Genomic DNA, 21,867 nt, shown 5'->3' with positions numbered 1-21,867 from the left:
CAAAATGAATCACTCCACCAAAGTGCACTAATCCTGAAGATGGATTATCACAAACACGTTGAGGATAGGAATGAAACGAAAACCTTTCAGTGCAGAGAAAGAAATAGCCAGCCATTCTTCATTCAATGTTTCCTTAGATTGTAATCAGTTATTGTCAATCCACGCCAATCCAACAAGCAAGCAATTTATGTGAACTCCACTAACCATGCATCAACCTGCCTATATATGTACAAATTATGAGTGTGTCTATCTGAGGGAAAATGGCAGAGAGAGAGAGAGAGAGAGAGAAAGAGAATGTTGTGCACACCGCGAGGATAAAAGGCGACACTTACTTGGTCTCTGCACCAGTTTCTTTCTCCGAGCCAGATTCTTCCTTGACCTCCTCAGTGTATATCATAGTTTCAAGAATGTCCACTGGAGCATGTCAGATACAAAGAAAAATAACACAGGCATAAGACTCTCATCCATTTCCATCTTTCCACTCAATCACAAAGCAGCAACAAAAGTACTAAAGACAAATTTAGTTTCTTCTTCAAAATTACAGTAAAAAGTTGAATGAATAAATTATGCAAGTTACATCATACTGTAAAAGTGGAAATTTTCATGCATTTGGGGTAAGAATTTCATGAATTTGAATGATTAGGCAGTACCCATCTACAAACTACAAGGATTAGAACCAACACTGACTGCCGGTTGGAAGCTTGGTGGTCTAGTAGATAAGACCCTTGTCCAGAGATCAGGATGTCATACAACACTGTAGGTTCAAATCCTGCCCAAGTTTGTATGCCCATGATTTCTTTTGTCATGGCTACTACTACAACACTGATCGAGTCAGTGTTTATTTACATTGATGTAGGGCAATTTGTTAATCAATTGCAATAAAAAAACAACTCGACAAAAGAATTTCAGTAATTTGAACAACAGATGTTTCTATATCATTGGGCAAACACAGAAATTGTAGAATTTTACAGAGACCGTTAGCACTGACCTTGACACGACTGTACCAAAAATATTGGCAAGTCGTTCTCTAAGATTACTTCTACCAACTCTGTTGATGAAAAGCCCCTTTGAATTGAACTACAATCATGTTAATAAACACAATTCATGGCAACCACACAAACAGTTTCATTACCTGAAGCGAACCTAAGCCATGTTACTCCAAACGATGTTTATCAAATCCTGTTTGGCCCATTTCTGTTCAGGGGTATGTTTTTATCAAGTTTTATTTGATTGTGGGTGTACAGTACCCGCGTAAATGGTTTAAATCATGACACATCCAAGAAGGTGGAGCATAGCTTAACCTAAAACTCATCTCATTCTGGTTCTAACATAAAGGTACTTCTCTTGCATGTAAAGCACATTGTGACTTGCACATTTACAATTGTATTGACGGGCAGTGCAGTTGGCAATCAAACTTTGCCTTCCTTTTGAAAAAGTCCAAGATATATATGCCTACTTGTACTTTTCTTTTACTGAATGCTTCAGATATAAATTACTTATTGGGAACAGAAAATTCAAAAATAATTTCACAACATGTGGATACTGACATAAAATCAGTAACTAATGAAAAAGACTCCAACAAGGAAAAGAAACAGAAATCATGGAGAGGGTGGAAAAAAACAAACAAGCAGAGAACAAATGTAGCACAAAAACAAATAGGAACAAGAGTGACATGGTAGGGATTTCCTTGGTAACATACCTTCATTCTTCATGGATGTCCAGAAGCTTTCATGAGCTTTGGCAGCATCATAGATTGCCTGCATGCCACAGAGAGCTGGTATACCGGGTGTAATGTCTGGACAGGGGTCTCCCAGCATAACACGGGTGCACATCGCCATGGAAACGGAGATGGAATGCAAATTGTAGCCGCCCTGTCAACAGACAGAACATTTTCATTCATTCTGCGTCTTTGGGATGACTTTTGTATAAAGGTAGGAGTCTATTCAACAGATACAATTCAGTTGAATTACCTCTAGCAGCAAACAAACATAAATGGGTGATACCATGGTAATCCACAATAATCCTACATACAAACACATCAACATTGTTGTAAGAAGAAATTCCTGCCTCCCTTACCATAAACAAATCACACACACACACAAACATTCTCTTCTCTCTAAAGTTCGTACTTACCTCCAGGACAGTAATGACACGTCCATTTGCCAGACTGCAGAGCATGTGTGTCATGTGGCCATAGCCCTCTGGAGACACCATGCATCCACCCTGTGAAGGAATTATTAGTAAACATCTGGGTCAGTGGATAGGTAACCAGTATCATGTTGAGTATATCTAAGTTAAATGTGAATGCTCAACATCCAATTCGGCATGATAATGTTTAACCCGTCGAGGACGAGTCCTGAGTGTCGGTGGGAAATGCATGTTGGAGGAAAATCAGCCTGTCCTCAACGGGTTAAAACGCAACTCCTTCATCTTCATTGCAATCTCACTTAAGCTGCTCGGTTTTGTTTTGTTTTTTCCTCTATGAAACACAAAGTTGGAACTGTTGGACAAATTGCCCATCATTGATCTTGATACACACTGATCATTCATTGTTCTTCTAGTTAGTCGCCATGAAGCCGATGATTCTTATCAGGGCTACTACTAAAGGGGGAGGGGAGGAGGAAGAAAGAGGAGGAGGAGGAGGAGGAGGAGGAGGAGGAGGAGGAGGAGGAGGAGGAGGAGGAGGAGGAGAAGGAGGAGGAGGAGAAGGAGGAGGAAGAAGAAGATGAGGAGAAGAAGATGATATTCTCACCAGTGGGTCACCTTTGGCTGCATCAAAGCCAGCTGAGATGAAAACAAGCTCTGGCTGGAACTGAAAGGATAAGCCAATAAATATGCAATTACAAGAAATTTGAATAAAAAACAATAACAACAAACAAAGAGCCATTATGAATATCCTACAACATGTTTTTTATATATATATTACATACATTTCAAATTGAAGTGAATCTTGTGTGTTTTTCTCTGAAAAATCAGAGTTTTAAAGGTATGACACAAATTAGAGGAAAGAGTTACATATCTGAATAATCTTTGTTGATGACAGAAATTGATTTGAAATGTATTTTCGGCAAATCAGGCCAGAATTCAATTAAACATACACATTAATCAGAAAATGTACATGGCAAGTAATACCATACAATCTGTACTAGCATAACTTCAAGAAAAACACTTCAAATCTTTCATTATATATGAATTATAGATCCTTAAGATTTGAGCACTGAAAGAGAGATCCATATCTACCAAAAAACAACAACAACCAGAGTGATGAATGCCAAATTTGTTTTAGAATGAAATGGAAAGGGGGCAATGTCATGCATTCACTCCCTTAAGAAGACCTCAGTTCAGAGAGCAGGGCATATTATGCAAAATGATGCATGATGGCATATGCATTACCTGGACCTCAGCAGTAGCATTTGCCGCTTACCTCGTATGCCAGTGGCATGATGACGTGATGGAATGCAGCCAGATACTCAGCATCACCCATTCCTCCTTGTTGTCCCTGTAACCATGGTAACATAGGGAGTCGCATCATAGGTCACAACCATCATTAAGGACAAGACATGATACGGGTGTAGTAACAGTTCTATTATCATCATCATATCAAGGGTGTTCTTTTCAGTGTTTATGCCCTTCCACCAGAAGGCCCTGCTATCACTATCAATGGCCTGGATGCAGGGTTCTCTGTGCAAATCTGGGTCCAGATAGCGAATCTTGGGTAAGATGTGTCGTTCACAAATGTACCTGAATGGCAGGACTCTGGACAGTGGAGCTAGACGTTAAAATTTCACACATACAAAACCAATGGGCTTCCATGGGCTTCTCACCACGGTATTCACAACAATGTCATTTAAAAGTAATTGTGCTACAAAGGGACAAGATTTCTGAAAAAAACAGCCACTATTTCCCCTCTGGCCAGCATCCTTTGGATCTACATTCCCTTGCTGTACAGAGGTTATACACTGTTGACTGTGTGAATCTGCTTTACAGAGTTCTTTAAACTAAAATGCAGTTAATGCTCGTGAAGACTCTTCATTTTTCTTTTTACAATCACTTTTTGACGTCATCATAATGTTCAAAGAGACATTGTTATACACTAAAGTCTACTACAAGATTCATTTGGAAGCTATTTTCACTTCATGGAAAAAAAAAGAAAAAAGAACAGTATTGATAAAAAGCAGGCATAATCCCGCAAAAGGACATAAACACAGGCATAAGCAATGTTACAAAAAAACATGTACAGTGTTTTGAGACTCAACTTGCTATTGGTCAGTATTGACCTAGTAGACTTCTAACAATGTGATGGCACTACCACTGCATTTAGTCCCACATCATTTGTTAAGTTGTTAGAGAGATAAAGGTTAGTTTTACAACCAAAGTGTGTCCCAACTACTGCTCCCAGGTCACAAAATAACACTCACCGTATTCCAGCCAATGTTCACGTTGTATCCCCTTCCTCTGCCCTTCCCGACACGGTCTGCTGCCCCCTCGGGACCAGGCGGGTAGAATGCGCCACGTTCATGGCGATGGAGGGAGATGTACAGCACAGATGGGTCCTCTTCAAGTATCCTCTGTGTGCCATTGCCATGGTGAACGTCCCAGTCCACTATCAACACCCTGAAGAATGACAATCAGCCACACTATTCCAGCAATACCTTCTCTATAATGGATTAATGACTTTGTAACAAAAAAAGACAATAAAACTCACAATCAGACTGACAAAATTTCATCAGTGATTACCAAATATATGAATGTGAAATCAAATTTACTTTAATCTAAAAGTTTTACCTCCTTCTGATGATTTATGGACAAGGAGATACAATACCGAGCGAGTATATAAAGCAAAAGCTGCCTTGATCTGCAATGTTAACATAAATGCCACCCATGCATGATCATGCCACCAAAACTTGGACAAAACACTACAAAGACAGTGTACCAACTATAATAACTCAAGGCTGATATTACTTAAACTGTTATATAGTTGGTTGTCCTTTTAGTTTGTATGTCCGTCTGAAAATTCTTTGATGTTCTGGCAGTGACAAGATGAAACCATATTGTCATACATTTCTACTGTGATCATAATTTCATATTCCCACTTGTATAAATGGGTACCTGGCAACACTGGGGTAATAATACTGGCAGGGCCCTCTGGTAGAGCAGTGGCAACACTGAAGAGGCTACCCTGGATAAATAAGACCTTATTATTATTATTATTTATATTCATTGAGACATACTGACCTCTTGACCCCGTACTTGTTCTGAGCGTATCTGGAGGCGATGGCGACATTGTTGAAGAAGCAGAATCCTGCGATCACTGCACTGTCAGCATGGTGGCCAGGAGGCCTTATGAAAAAAATGAAAATATAGAAAAACAAAATCAGACCAAGAGAATGCACACAAATGAGTGAGTGCACGAAAGTAAAAACAATTTACACAGCTTTGTGATGGTTTCACTAACTTACACACTGTAAAAAAATACTTGGGTCCCGTGATATCATCACATGTGGAAGAAAATGTAACATGTAGCATACTGCTGTGTGTGAGGAGTTTCTGTGCAGGCTCTGTCCTGCAAGGTTAAACAGTAGAGACAGCCTTTTTAGTCTTAGCAGTATTGCTCCCAAATCTGAGGCTTTCACTATCAACATAAGAAATATCCACACAATGATATGAAGTGCACACACTTCTGCTGTGAAGTATTCCACCAAGAGGGTCAGCTTCATCACTGAAAATTATTGGTAGAAACCAAGTGCAAAGCAAGCATAAGCGTACCATAGATTCATGCATCACAAGGACAATATTGGTCAAACCATTAAAGTTACATGATAGTAAAAGCGGTTTCAGTGAAGCTGCTTCTGTAAGCTACTCATATGGTTATAAGTATCTAGCATAAGAAACAACAACAAAAAAGAAAAACAACTTTCTGTTATACTACAGGGCAGAGAGAGACGACAAACTGGGGAAGGAATTGATATTCTGAATGCTATCAATGTGCATATGAAAGAAGAAGTAAATCAACAACTAAAAAAACTAATAACACCAAAGGACAAGGACACTAAGAGTTTTAGTTTTCCAGTGATTCCACTGAACACTACAACATCTTGTGTCATTCTGGTTCTGTTTCCCATTTTGAGAGATACAAGAGAGCTTATGAAATGTCTTGGAGGTGCTTCCCTAAACTAAATATGAGTTTAGATCACCTAAAGTTTAAATGACATTCATGTCCATGTCAAAGCATTTATCATTGTAATGTAAAAACTGTGCATATCAGCCGATAAAACATTTTCCCACGATTAGTGAAATCTTTGCAACAGTAGTAGTTTACCTTACGATACCAACTGCATTCAACACCTGTGAAAATGATGGGAAAACAACTTTGATATTAGAAAATACACCAAAATACTACCACAAACGAGATTCCACATCAAGAATTCACTTCAAGAAGCCTGTCCATTTGAAATACAAATAAAACCTTTCATACACTCACTGTCAAGCGTCATGAGAAACAAGTTAATAGAGGAACGCCTTGAAGGCAAAATGAAACAGCTATAATGCAGTCTAGTTCACCAGGGGAGTGATTCAGACAGTAATTCAAAATTACAGGGGAAACAGTTCTCAGAAGACTGCAGAAATTGTTGAATTTTGCTCTAAAATTGACACATATGTATAAGAAATTGGCGAAAACTATAATTAGGTAAAGATGAAAGAGTGAAACATCACCCGGAGAGGTACGCTGACAGTGTTGCAATCTGTGAGAATATCCAATTGTGGTTGCTTTGCAATATTCTGTTTTGATTACAAATTGGGCTATTGTATTTCCCATTGATCTTCCAAGCGAGAGTAAATCGCACTCAGCATGTTGGGAAATACATGTACTACTGCTAGGGCACAATCGTTCATCACATCAGAATTCAACCTACCCACACTACAAAAATGAAAGTCTGAAGGCCATATCCAGTATATACTTCAATCACATATATATATATATATATATATATATATATCTATATCCCGATGAAAACCCATTTTCTTTGCTCAAAGTTTTCACTATTTATCATTTGTTTCTGGTCAGTTTTTCCTTTCTTGTTTCAAATTATATATATATATATATATATATATATATATATATATATATATATATACTGTATATTTGTTTTGTAATTTCTATGTCTGTCCTGTCTCCTTATCAGGCCTACAAAAAAGGCTTGGTGTTCTATAATCCCCAAAGTTTACATGATGACAGCTGCAGATGAAATTGCTGTTTAAAATTCTAATTCATACAAGAGTACCTATTACCTACAAAACAAATATTTTTTTTTTTTTTTTGGAAGTAATTCAATCCAAATGCATCAGGGTGTAACATTCTGTAACAAATAACTTCAATGGCTTCAATAACAACAACAACAAAAATATTGAAAATGACAAGAATTCCATGGTCACATGTTTTTGTTGTTGCTGTTGCTGTTGTTGTTGTTGTTGTTGTTTTATTTCCTGTCAATCTGGGACCTACTTGATTTGTCAAGACAGCATCCACAAGGTTGAGAACACAGCCTGCTGCAATCGATGCACAAAGATAGGTATCCTAGAGTGAAAACATATCAATAGAAGAAAAGAAAACAACAACAAATGATTTGTGTTTCTTAATGAATTCCAAAGAACAGACTGAACATATTTCTCCACTGTCTTCTGAAGAATGAATATAACAGCAAGTACGAAAAAGACAAGATACTGATTAAGAATGATAAATGATTGAGAAATTGAAAACAATGGTGTACTTTAAATACATGAGAATGTACACACAAACATGCATAGCCACATTTTACAGTTTTATGGGAGTAAAAATGCCACAAGAAATTTAGTGGAAAATGGCAAGCACTGATAAATGTGTAACTATCTATAATCATAATCGAGCAATCTCAAACTCAAGACAGTTTATGCAGAGAACTAGCAACTACTGAACAGACCTACAGTGTAATAGGTGCTCTAGGCACGAGTTGCTGGCAACATATGCAACCACAGTGGGAGGAGGAGGAGGAGTAGGAGGAGGAGGAGGAGGAGGAGAAGAAGGAGGAGGAGGAGAAAGAGGGGGGAAAGGAGGAGGAGGAGGAAGAGGAAGAGGAAGAGGAGGAAGAGGAAGAGGAGGCAGAGGAAGAGGAAGAGGAGGAGGAGGAGGAGGAGGAAGAGGAGGAGGAGGAGGAGAAGGAGGAGGAGGAAGAGGAGGAGGAGGAGGAGGAGGAAGAGGAGGAGGAGGAGGAGGAGGAGGAAGAGGAGGAGGAGGAGGAAGAGGAGGAGGAGGAGGAGAAGGAGGAGGAGGAAGAGGAGGAGGAGGAGGAGAAGGAGGAGGAGGAAGAGGAGGAGGAGGAGGAGGAGGAAGAGGAGGAGGAGGAGGAGAAGGAGGAGGAAGAGGAGGAGGAGAAGGAGGAGGACGAGGAGGAGGAGGAGGAGGAGGAGGAGGAGGAGGAAGAGGAGGAGGAAGAGGAAGAGGAAGAGGAAGAGGAGGAGGAGGAGGAAGAAGAGGAGGAGGAGGAGAACTTACGGGATGGAGGTAAACATCTCTACTGTACTTGGATACGTTGTGTTTGTGCTGTATGTCAATCAGTTCTCTGGCCGTGTGCTTGCTGGTCATCTTCACATTGTCAATTAGGATATCTCTGTGAGGAGAGACCAGATAAAATTGTGCATCCACCTTTTATCTCTGGGCCAAGACTGCAGCTACAGTTTTGCTCCATAAATGTACAATGTTCAAGTGTCCACAATAATTGCTGGTTATCAAAGTTGATACCAAAATAGAAATTGTATCACCACCAAGAAAGAGCAATGGCAGGCAAGAGATTTAATCAATTTAGGGTTAATAAGGAAACTGAAAATCATTAAAAATCATTAAGTCATTGATAATTGCGGATTTCCTGCAAGGAGACGCCAGGAGATTGGCAGACTGAGGCACTTGTCTGTCTGGTAAGTCTAACACTTATTCTCATTGAGCATTTGTGATATATTTTGACTGCTAACTAATTTGAATGCAATACATGTCAACCCTTTTTGAGAGGTCGGCTCCCTTGAAGTAAGTGTGTGGTTTCTAGTATCTTTCTCTCTTTTCAGAGAGGATCTTTCATTGGTATGATCTTGAACATGCCAATATCTTGGTCAGTTATGTTCCAGTATGTGCCGATGGAAGTTAAGTGTATATGAATTAGTGCCCTATTCCTAAACATTTGTTTTCATGTAACCAAAGGCCTCTCGAATCCTCTCTAGAATAATACACCTTGCATGTCATCACTCACATTCAAACTCAAGGGTATTTCGGGATGCGATAGTTCATTACCAAGATTGATATCCTTATTTATCTATTCCTTGACTTCAGCTTGCACAAATAATCCTGCTGTGATGTGAATGAGCTCACGCAAATGTGTTGCCAGATGGGATATTGAATTGATAAAAGCAGAGTGAATATCATAATGTTTACTTACAAGTGACATGTCCGAAGTTCCTCATCTGTCACCTTTCTCGACTGTGAGGAAAATAGAGGAGTGGAAAACATTTGAAATAAAAGTGCTGAAGCAATATTTCTTTCCTACTGCATTCTTGTTTTTTACCAGCATCACTGTCTTTGTGATTAATACTCTGCTTACCGGGTATTCTAATTCATTCATCACAGTTATTGATTAAAAAACAAAAGCAAATCTAACAGCTGCAATGTCTTTTTCAAGGAGAGAGCACTGGCTACAGTGAAGGATATCAATGGTGTAGCTGCGATAATAAGCAATGAAACTGACATTTCCAACTTCACAGCCTTCATGATGCTGTGTAAACAGCCCCTTAGTGGTTTCATGGGATGGAACTTATTTTAGTGGCTTCATGAACGAGACACTGTGATAAGCTCCCTCCTAATGGGCATCTGAATATTAGGCAATAAACTTTGATGGTTATTGCTTACTTAGCTTAGATTAGACCACTGAACAAAGGGTCCAGGGCCAAGATACAGTACCTGGACCAGGCCTAGTTTACCTTGAGCCTATGGCACCTGGTCACAAGACCGTGCTCCTGGTGCTTGGCATAGATCCTGGATATCCTCTCGGGACGCTCTGGATGGTTGCTGTATTGGAGAGCCAGCCCAAAAGAAATAGATCTTTGAATCCCACCCACAGCTTCTTACAATCAGGAAATCCCCATAAAGAATGGTCAGTAATGGTGGCAGCAAAAACTGGATTGAAATCACATTTCTAACATACATTTAAATCTACATGTAGGTGTTCTATCCTTCTGTCCACAAAAGTATAGTAGGATATAACACTGGTATGTGAAAACAGTCATGCAATAAAAAAAGATAATTTTTAGTTACATCTGAACCATTAAAGATCACACCTTTTCACATATTACTCTATCTCATTATCTATGATCACCTTGTGATCAGATTCTACGCTTGATATCCAAATTTCTTATATTTTGAATTGATTTGATTTGATAATTCTCTGTATGACACTGCTTTACAATTCCTTATTTTCAGCAATATCACAAAAACATTAGAAGATTTATACAAATATTGTACTACACAGCATGGTTATTTTGTATAATTTTTACATTTGCATTCCACATATATTTACAGCTGTAACATACTGCACATACAAAACGGTTGCCGACAGTAAGCAAAAGCTCGATTATCTGGTTACGGATGACATATATACTGTGTAGCATAAATACAGTAAAACAAGGGGGTCCAACATGATACTCATGGAAGAGAGGGATAAGGAAAGAGAAGGAAAGAGAAAGAGAGAGAGAGAGAGATAGGGGTGGTAGAAACCTCCCGATACTAGTCTTTTTGGATCAACTCGCCATGCATACGTACGTACAAACATTTTTGCAGTGCGCGTAGCGTAGCGCGCGAGCAACACAATCCATCCATGCCATGCCAGCTCAATCGACAAAATGGCTGCTTCCAGTAGTGACCATGGTGAAATGGCTGACAACTATTCCCGTTTTCACCTTTCAAATGTGGCAAAATTGTTTAAATTCAACAAAGGAAATGACAGCAGAAACTCACAGAAGCAGATAAGGTACAGAGTTTTTTGTGTGTTTCATAATTTTTGTAAGGAAATAAAAGCCGATTTTGATAATAATCTGGACATTGAAGCCCTCAGGCCTAGGCCTACACTACCTTCTCTCCCAATTCTACACTGGCTGGAGCATGGAATCACATGGTGAATACATCTGTGATGTACTAGAGTGGACGTACAGCACGCTACATCTGAGAAAGACATTATCGCTCTTCTTATGTTTGTTTGAATAGTGAGGTGCTAGGGAGTTATATAAAACATATCTGTACAATGTCTTTCTTGGCTCTGGGAAATTAACTGTACCTTAGACAAGCCTCAGGGATGGTAAATTTGATATAAATTTACCCTTGAGAAAGTTACTAGTCATGCCTCTTCATTAACTCACACAAGCTTTTGCTAGACTCTCAAAAGGTATTGTATATATTTGTATACCATACAAGATGTCACTGCACATCATTACAGCAATTCGAAAGTACCAGTAAACACTTCAATTTAAAGCACAACTAGAAATGTCGCTATGGCGACTGGTATGCCTCCGCCATAATGCATGATTCTCCTAATAGGTCTAGATAGTCCATGTGGACAATGTGTGATTACATTTTCACAAAACTGGCAAAATATTGAAATGACAAGTTTGTCAGAAATGTGTTAAATGTTCACCTTCCTTGAACTTGGTTTAATTGGATGAATAGGAGAGCATGTATTTGGGGATTTAAGGACTTTAACTTGACTTTGACCCATTCATACATTTATGCATTGAGTAATTTTCATGGTACCGGTATGGAGAAAAAGTGCAATTTCTGTACTGAATAGTAAATTGTTACCATGTTCATCTGGCCTTAGACCCTAAAATTCATAAGATAATCACTTTCAGGTAGAACATGCATAGATATGCAGTAGGTTTCACGATAAATTGAGCCACTTCCGAGATATGGAGGAAAAAGTTAGTTCAGCACTTTCACTTGATCTTTGACCTTTTGACCTTTGAGGCAATAAAAAAAGAAAAAAAAAACTCTCCAGAGAATTTCTATTAGGTTACACATGCATACACCAAGTGTAAAAAAAAAAATACTAATCCTGCTGGCATTGCATGAACATGAGGGAAATAGTAAAATTTTGAAGTGTTGCACTTGACCTTTGACCCCTGACCTTTGACCCCATGAACCATACATTCTCTAGATAATCACTGCCAGTCAGTACATGTATATATACTATGTTCCATGAAGATACCTTGAACAATTTTCCAATTTACAGAGAAAAAAAAGAAGTTTTAATACTTTTACTCGACCTTTTGACCTTTGACCTTTGACCTCATGACCCAAACTTTCACCAGAGAATCTAAATTGGGTAATACATGTATACACTAAGTTTCAAGAAAATATCTTCTGGCATTGCATAGATATGGTGGAAATAGTGAAATTTTATGTATTTGACCTTGACCTTTTGACCTTTGACCTTGAGCACATGCACCCAAAAGTTGATAGGCACAACTTCACCCCCTAATACACATACATGCCAAGTTTCATCAGGATACCTCAACAGCTTTTGATAGTTACCTTGTCCACAAAATTCATTACGGACGGACGGAAGGACGGACGGAAGGACGGAAGGACGGACGGACGGACGGACGGAAGGACGGACGGACGGACGGACAACCCGAAAACATAATGCCTCCGGCACCACTTCGTGGCGGAGGCATAAAAACACAAACATATAGGCCCGAATTCACGAAGGTGGTACAAATGAAACCATGGTTTAAACCATGGACAAAAACCATGGAGCGCCAAGTGTCGCATGGAATATTTCGTTACGAAATCAGTCATTTCATTGATGAAATGATTATTTTGTAACGAAATGGCAACATTTTGTAACTAAATGAACATTTCGTCCACGAATTGATAATTTCGTTAACAAAACTACCAATTTCATAACGAAATATTCTGTGCGACACTTGGCGCTCCATGGTTTTTGTCCATGGTTTAAACCACGGTTTCATTTGTACCACCTTTGTGAATTTGGGCCGTAAAGTCTACGTTGCCTCTTAGTATTACATCACAAAAAGGCCGGTGGCCTTGGCAGACGGGTCACCACGCCAGTATATGGGCAGCTATGAACTATTATGTTGGGTAATATCCTGCTATGGCTAGTAACAGGGCAATCTCCTCATGTTGGCATTTTCCTCTATGATAACAAATTCCCACTTCATCATAACCCCACACTGCTGGGTCTCTAAGAGCATGTGAACAACTTATAACTGACTGTTCATTTGATCATTCATTTTACATTGTACCTGATCATATCTGGCTTTGAACATGAAATAAGTAAAAATTACTTTCAAACATATCTGTATATTGCCAAATATATATGCAAATATTTTTAATCAGGACACTTACAATGCTTTGTGCAGCTTCATCTGCTCATCATACACCAGGCCAGTTCTGTATATGAGAAATTCAACAAGACCATGTGCTGTTACCACTGCGTGAGCCAATTAATGTTGCAAGTACAAGGAACGATAAGTACTCCGTTGCTAAAGTACGACATTCAGGTCTGCTCTTTGGCATGGCACACAAAGTACACTCATAAATACAAATGGATAACTGGGAGTATAATGGAATACTGAATAAAGTTCTTAACTCTTGATATACGGATACAGATTCAAATCATGCCCTTGTGCAAATTCTGTAGATTTCAGCCACTGCTGTATAAGTGGTAATTTTCAGCTGAGTACATTTGTGCTCAGCAGCGTAAGATAAGCTTACATGTGTTTTTAATTTTGCAGAGGGTCATACTTTTCTCTTTAATATATGACACACCATTTGCAGATAAATTTACTATTGCTTTGCTTCGCATTTCAACAAATACTTTTTTTTAAAGATAAAATGGAGTCATGCAAGTCACAAATTTATGGTTTAGAGCATTTTCTTTTTTTTAAATCTGCCCAAATGGGAAAGTAACACACATCATCACCCTCTGCTGACATTTACATATCCAAATATGCATCAGATAAAAGATTAATTATTGACAAAAGAAATGAATTGAAATAAATCAACACTTTATTTTGTACAGAAAGAGTAAATCTCGTTAGGGTTTTCATTTTCCTTTTTTTATTTCCATGTGTGTGTCTATAAGTGTTTAATGGAGCCGAAAGGGACCCGAGCTTTCGATCCTAGCAGAATCTTCGTCAGAGGCAAAATGACAAAAAATGCCTCCTTTTGGTACACCATATTAGGGCTCACTGGTTGCTCAGCCCCCCCCCCCCCCTTCCCCTTGCTGTTGCTATTTCACTCTTTTCCTTTCTTTATCCCTCTGATGTTTCTCATCTTGTTTGATGTGGCCTCCCTATTCATCCTTTTCCTTAAATGGTTGCCCCCTTGGTCCTCACGATCATTACTGACCCTCCTCTGCCTTTTGTCTGTCCACCCTCCTGCTCTAATCCCCCTCCCTTTACTCCCTGGGCTCCTGGCCCATGACCTCCTACCCTCTCCTTTTGTTTTCTTTGTTCTGTGTCCCTAGCCCTCCCCTGACTGTTCTTGTTGTGTGAAATCCTTATATGTGATTGCTTTCCCAGCCTGTTTGTCATTTTGCCTCGGATGTAGATTCTGCTAGGATTGAAAGCTCAGGCCCCTTTTGACTCCATTTTACTCCTTTGGCTCGCCACTACTGGATAAGCAGTTTTCAGCAGTTTTTTTTTTTCTCTCTCTATAAGTGTTTAGCTAGAATTCAAATAAATATCCTATGACAATGTGGTCTTTACCACATCTTTGTTTACCTGTTGTATCCAGCTAATATCTAAAGCTATGCAAGCACTGCCCTCTACATCTAATTCTCAAAGAGAGAGAAGGAGTATTTGCCCTGTACCTGTGAGTGGGTCTGGAGAGTGCAAGCTCCTTCTGAAGCCTGTCCCCTACTGCCCTCACTTCTGCTGTGGGGTCTGCAGCCCCATTGCCTTCCCCACCCTGGGAAGGCTGGTCGTCGGGTGTGGTGCTGCTAACAGCTTCATTCTGGATCGGCTTCTTGTTTTCCAAGGGTTTAACTGTCAGGACAGAGAATTTCTATCACATGTTACATCTTGGCTTTTACACTTGTCATATTAACCATTAATGTAAGCTGTTGATATCGTTTGTTATTGTGATTGCATGTTCTTTCAAGAACAGGTTCTTGCTCTTATCATCTAGTTTCCTGTGGGATAAAGCATTGCATCATAGTACAGTATCAGTATTTCTATTCCACATTTGGTCTTTCCTAGTTTTCTGGTGAAACCGTCAAGAAACAACATGTCCTTTTTCAAAGTTTCAAGTTTAAATTAAGTCTCCCATGGATGTATGACTAAACTTTACTTATGACGATATAAGCACAACAGTAAAGCAGAATCTTCAGTATTTGCTAAAACTATAAAAAATTGTTTGGATAAATATACCTTTTGTACACAAACACACAGAAAACATCTTATCTCTGATACAATGGATCCGAGTTGTGAAGGGGAAGGGGAAAGCAGGCATGCAAACTGCATGGACATATCTCTCCATGCATGCGCTTTAGCTACCAGACCATTGACAGAGCTCACTGATCTGATGTGTATTTTGCACATATGTATTTTGACAAGATACTGTGGCACAAACTGAAACAATTTTGCATGAACAGGTATACACTTCACATTGACAGATATTTTTCAAACTCTGCTTTACCTTGGCACTGAAAGCAGTTCCAATACGGCTGGAGAGCCTTGATTACATTCAGTATGGTCTCACTGGCACTATGACATACACAAAAAATAAACAAAAGAAAGAGGGAAAGAAGACTCGTTAATGCATCTTTGCAGTATTCATGTAATGCTGTTCCAAAGCACTTTTGATTTAAAAATATGGGGTGATGATGACCAGTTTCATCACTGAAACCCTTTGTGCACTTTAAGTGCTAACTGGCACAGAAACCCAATAGCAGTGCACACACTGTCCAAAGTCCCTGGCTATCAAATACTACGGTTAAGACTGAATTCATCTCGGCAATTGCCAGCAGCTGCCACACAGTTGCACACTATTTTGAGTACCAAGCAGGAAAGGTTTACTCAAGATGCTTCCAACTCCAAAAGTGTATGATAGTCCCTTTTGTTCAGAAAGCTCAAAAATTATTGCAACCTGGGAAAATGCACGTAATGACTCTCCTTGACTGGTGTCTTGATAACAAATGAAAAATAGGCAGGGATATAAGGTGCAGGACTGGAAGCCTTCAACATCCCAATATTCATCCTACTCCTATTATCACCATCATAATCACCACCAGCTATCATTTTCACAATTCACCTGTGGTGTGAATGGCACAGAACTGCCCATGATGCTAATGCATATACACTGTATGCAGGGCTAGACACTAACTTTTTTCTATCTTTTTTCTGGGGGCCCAAAAAAAATATGTAGTGGCCCCCCCCCCCCCCCCCCCAAAAAAAAAACAACAATAACAACAACAACAACAAACTAAAGTAACAATCCATTTTGAATCGTAGATGCCAAATCAGGCAACCAAAAGATAAACTTGGTGGCCCGAAATAAATTTTCAGTGGTCCCCGGGCCACCAGGCCACTGCTACTGTCGAGCTCTGATATATGTTTGGGACACAAAATCTGCTCCTGCGACAATTAGTCTGGTCTCATCTTTTCAAAGGACTTGGGTTTAGAGTTGTGATTGGGTTTTAGGTTTAGTTTGGCATGAGGATTAGGATTACGGAATAGGGTTATGTTATGTTTGTGGGTAGAATTTATGCTGGGCTTCGCTTCCAGATATTTCATGGGAGCAACCGTCGCAGGAGCACCATGTCATCGAACCATGTGTATGAGTCCTACAAAAATCTGCAAAGAACACAGGTCGGTCTATTTTTTTTGGTACTTTCTGTTTTGGTTTCTATGCTCTTGTTATTTGCAGAGCTTCTTTTGTGATGCATATCCATTAAACAATGAACAAGGATGTAATGTTACAGGAGGCAGATCATCATGAACATCTCAGAAATTATATTTCTTCCATTATCATGCCAAAATGACAAGAGAAGACTGAACTGAAATTACAAACTAAGGGAGAATTGACTGTTGTATGCGAGGAAAGCAGAGGGAGAACTCTCTGGGTCACTCCTGCTCTCACCTGTCACAGACACCCTTCAGTGGGGGCAAAGCTGGGCATTCATTCCCCAGCAGGGCCTCCACACACCAGGCCATAGATTCCCCCAGGGAGTCGAGGCAGTAGCCACCCTCCTGGCTGAGCACCACACGCCCCTCCGCTAGACTCATAAGTTCGCGGGTCAGGTGGGCGAAGCAGGCTGGACTGACTGCCATCTCACCCTATGTAGTCACCAGCAATTGAAAGATGACTTGGAATCAAATATCATACTACAGTGTATGCAAATGACGACCAGAGATCAACCTAACAAATTCTGCATGAACCATTACATTTCCTCTGCATCCAAACTGTGAATTACTCTTGCTAAAAGGTTGAAAAATGAAAGTACAGAGAAATTCTTAAAGACTCTAATACAAGGTGATCTAAAACATATAAACTTATAGCTGATTATGTTATTGTTACAACATGAAGACCAACTTCTATTGGGCAGGCATTCTTTCCAATGAGAAATCATTACACTTTCAATTTGTATGATAGTTGATACATCACTCTAAAACTTGGCGGGTAAAATACATTTCATAGTTTTCCTCTTTTTTAGGACTTCTCTGCACCTCAAATACATGTATACATCCTGGTCTGTAGCTTACTCATTCACCAGGCCAACAGCAAATATGTTGTTTTGCACAAAAGGATGTAAGAATACATGGCCAGTTACAGAGTTTGTTAGGATGCCACATACAGAAATTCACAAAGCACACTGAAATGTAACCTTGCCTGCAGTTTTACTGTTAGTAAAGAAACTACAAACATCAACTACATTGACATTTCTCACAACACTGACACAAAGTGAAGCTGGAATGGGGGTGGGGTTGATTACAATGTAAACACTTGATAGAATCTGGAACATAGAACATTTGGGGGGCTTTTACAGGATCACAACATCCCATCTTGATTGCTTAGCTTTTCATTAATCTGTGCTGTGATATTTGTCACATCTACACACTAATCCAAAATCAGGAAAGCTTGGGATTTTTTGAATGTGCATGCGCTATTACACAGAAAATATATAACCAAATAACCTGTATGATTTAAGACAAAAAAGAAAGAAATATACAGACAAAAAAAAAAAAAAAAACAGTCTTCATCATACCTTGGGATCATTGATGGCGCTATCAAAACCAGCACTGACCAGAATGAGCTGAGGGTTGAACTGTAAAGGGCAAAGTAACAGAAGCATCACATATCACCTAGTGTATAATTATGAACTTCCAAACATCAAACAAGATATTTGTGATTGATCCAATTGGTCCTGTGTTGCAAGGTTGCCAACATTCTTGCATCAAAACCAAGGAGGTTCTACAAGCCAGCTTTTCGAAAGACACATTTAGGTTACATGCATCTTCATAGGCAGCAGTATCTAAAATCAGGGAGGCTCTTATATTTTCTACGGATGTAATGAAATTGTTAAAGTTTATAGGCAGCCTCCTAAAAAATCAGGAAGACTTGGAAACTTCAGTGTTATTTTTTTCTTCATTTTTGTTTAATCCACAGTTCTTTTTCAAAGCATGGGGGTTATAATTTGAGACAAAATTGTTTTCCATTTGCCTACACTCTCATAAATTATGGGAACTTTACTAGTGTCCACATGCACACGTAATTTCTATACTAAAAAACAATGTTTGCCAAACTACCGATGCAAAGTTTAAATACAAACCACAACAAGCTAATGACACTTTCTCTCCTTGCTACGAACTATCTTGATTTCACAGATAAATATATCAACATACTTCTTCTGTTATTGGAACATATTGATAGAACAGGGGTAAAGACATGAATGACAACAACAATCAATAACTTTATCCTGGAGAGAAACACTGTATAGAGATCTTGAAAACTGACTGAATAGAGCACTTTTTTTCTCAATTAAACATGATCATGAAAAAAAAAACATCAAAGTGAAGAAAATAATAAAACATCAAAGTGAAATATTTGAATGACACACAATCTGGATAATAGAAAGTCTTAAACATCCACTGTTCTGTTGCTCTGCTTGACAGTTGATTTCTAAAATATCTCTGACTTGCTCATTGTGTGCTTGGAGACATCTATCAATGAAAAGATAAATAGGTAATACATAAAATTTGACCAAGATATTTGGGCCATGCAGTCCCATAAAGCAAGAAATTTTTTGTGGTATGAAATTTTCAGCGACCAAAACCTACACTATACAGTCTTTTTCGCGAGATGAAAACTTCATGACTTGCCACTGGCATTCAATGCACATAGTGTAGACAAGAACTTTAAAATGCCTTTTAATTTCTGGTTTCACAATGTCAAGGCAAAGAAACCAGTGCTATGACAGCTTGACGACCGTCACAAAGAAGTTGTCAAGATACAAAAGAGTTTCATTCAAAGGCAATATTATACACTGTATATGAGGGAAGCACAATGAGGCCAGATTTCTCACCTCATGAGCAAGCGGCAGCAGCAGGTTGTGGAAGACGGCCAGAAACTCGGCATCACCCATCCCCGTCTGTGTGTGAAGAAATAAAGTACTATGTAGGTAAAGACTATTCAAAGCTTTCAGCAACTATCATAAAACAGCGCCCCGCAACTGCTTGGTCTATGGGTCTTTTACAGTACATGCACATGCTCTAAAGGGAAATGAAAAAAAAGTTGGTCTTTATAGACAGGTGGCTGCTAAAGCAGGTTTGATTGTTCATAGAACAGGGCACCGTTTCATAAAAGTTGCCAGCCATGACAAGTTGTCAGTTACTGACAATCACCATGGTAACAGTCAGACACCGGAGCTTCGCAGCCAGTCAAAACGGAGGATTTTACTGAAGTTGTCAGAGATTGACTACTTGTCAGGGCTGACAACTTTCATGAAACGGTGCCCACAGCTAACCTTGTTCCAGGGAACATTAACGTTGTACCCCTTGCCAGCTCCCAGGCCGATGTGATCATAGTTGGACTCTTCCAGGTGGGGCCAAAAGTCCATGTTCTCATAGCGATGCATGGAGAAATAGACCACGCTGGGAAATCAGGATGAAACATGCTCACATGAGTTGGAATACACTGTTAGCATCTATCAATGGTCAATCCACCTGGATGTTACAATTGCATATACAGATTGGTATTCAATCTTTTCAATTACTGAGTTCAGCAAATAATGTCCTGCACATCTGAAGAAATTCAGAAAAAGCACAATGAAGGTACATTAATAGGTAGAACTTTTGCACTACAGGTATTAATTTTTCCACTGGGGCTATTTCATTGCATTTCACTCATTTGCAATTTTACGAATGAAGAATGTTTCTGTACATATCTCTAATTAAGATACGTCAAAACATTCATAAATTCTTTTTCCTAGGCCAGTTTGGTGAAGCATGGAATTCGCCAAAAGTTTTTTTAAGTGGGAAATATTCCACGTAAACAATATCAGGAGTACGACACACAGTCAGACATACATGTAGTAACTTTACGTACATTAATGTCAGCAATGCTTGCATCAGGGTAAACACAAGACTCATTGATGTCTCTTAACAGATGAACAAGGGCAACCACTGACTCATGTGAACAACAGTGCATGTTTTTCTCGAGCTGGTGTTACAGCAGATTAAAAAAATTGTCTCCCTCACCTGGGGTCGTCTTCAAAGAAGTACTGGGTTCCCTGGCCATGGTGTACATCCCAGTCAACAATCAGAACCCTAGAAAAAAAGAAAGAAAAATGATATGTCACTCACACCGTAAAATATTATCAATTATTACCTATACGAGGTGGTTTTGCCAGGCAATTGCAGTTGGTATTTTGCAGGGTCGTGGAGGTCAGCGGGCGACATTAGAGCATATCACGAGCATCCGGGTCTCGCCAATCACTGAACACGTAAACATTCCAGGCGACCACAAAGCGAAGACATTCAAGGACGTCGCTGTGTGTTGGTTACACGAACAGCAGAAGAACGCTGATAAATCAACTCATACAAGGTTGACCACTTCCAGCAGCACTACACGTCAAACAATGACTTGTCCATTTGTGCTCAATAACTGCACAGTGACAATCAGTTATTACAACTCTCCAAATTGAAACAGAAGCAAAAATAAAGTGTAAAAACATTCAGATGTTTGAAGTTCGCCTGTTACAACTACATATATCTTGGAAGTTGGAGTTGAATGATATGCATTGATGAACAATTTTTCAATTATTCAACATGTTGGTGATGATCTACAGGTAGTCAAATGTGGTTTGATCTATATCATAGTGTATAGCCGTAATTACATATTTCCCTAATTTACCTAGGGGATAGGTAATGATTATGATATTGACTTGCCTTGAGGGAGATACCAGATAAATATTGCCCGCACTGAAAGAATATTGCCCTCGTCTTCGACTTGGGAAATATTCTTTCAATTTGGGCAATATTTTCTGGTATCTCCCTCGAGGCCAGTCAATATTATATAAATGTCACCCTAATGGCAATTTGATCAAACAGGCACTCTGTGATATCTATTCATATATATTTTTTAATTGGTGAAATATTTTTTTTTTTTTCATATGACACAAACTACCGGTACTACATATTTGTCCTTGTCATCATTACCTCCGCCAAGGGGGGAGGTTATGTTTTCGTAACCATTTGTTTGCTCGTTAGTAAGTTACACTGTCCGTGTGCAAAATAACTCAAAAAGTAGTTCACGGATTTTGATGAAACTTG

The 21,867-nt window shown here is 39.2% G+C and overlaps 1 protein-coding gene and 1 long non-coding RNA gene across 2 annotated transcripts; both read right to left on the bottom strand.

Annotated features, from left to right (window-relative positions):
- Nucleotides 1–328: 328 nt before the first annotated feature.
- LOC139719910 (histone deacetylase 6-like) lies at nucleotides 329–17,367 on the bottom strand. The gene is made up of 16 exons (XM_071631294.1): nucleotides 17,177–17,367; nucleotides 15,734–15,801; nucleotides 14,907–15,081; nucleotides 13,439–13,483; nucleotides 10,000–10,087; nucleotides 9,462–9,502; nucleotides 8,531–8,645; nucleotides 7,505–7,576; nucleotides 6,320–6,345; nucleotides 5,236–5,340; nucleotides 4,419–4,614; nucleotides 3,425–3,499; nucleotides 2,753–2,812; nucleotides 2,134–2,223; nucleotides 1,700–1,871; nucleotides 329–414 (listed from the first exon to the last, which is right to left on the bottom strand). Exons 1-16 carry the CDS (start codon nucleotides 17,365–17,367, stop codon nucleotides 329–331), a joined length of 1,605 nt encoding a protein of 534 aa, XP_071487395.1.
- Nucleotides 17,368–19,619: 2,252 nt separating this feature from the next.
- Nucleotides 19,620–20,861, bottom strand: LOC139719930 (uncharacterized). The gene is made up of 3 exons (XR_011710131.1): nucleotides 20,794–20,861; nucleotides 20,061–20,187; nucleotides 19,620–19,685 (listed from the first exon to the last, which is right to left on the bottom strand). It is a non-coding gene; the product is annotated as an uncharacterized lncRNA (long non-coding RNA).
- Nucleotides 20,862–21,867: the final 1,006 nt, after the last annotated feature.

The sequence above is a fragment of the Diadema antillarum genome, unplaced genomic scaffold (genome assembly GCF_040938485.1).
Source record: "Diadema antillarum isolate AM-2024a unplaced genomic scaffold, OU_Dant_1.0 scf00000116, whole genome shotgun sequence".
NCBI classification, from domain to species: Eukaryota; Metazoa; Echinodermata; class Echinoidea; order Diadematoida; family Diadematidae; genus Diadema; species Diadema antillarum.
This window is presented reverse-complemented; position numbering and strand designations above follow the sequence as displayed.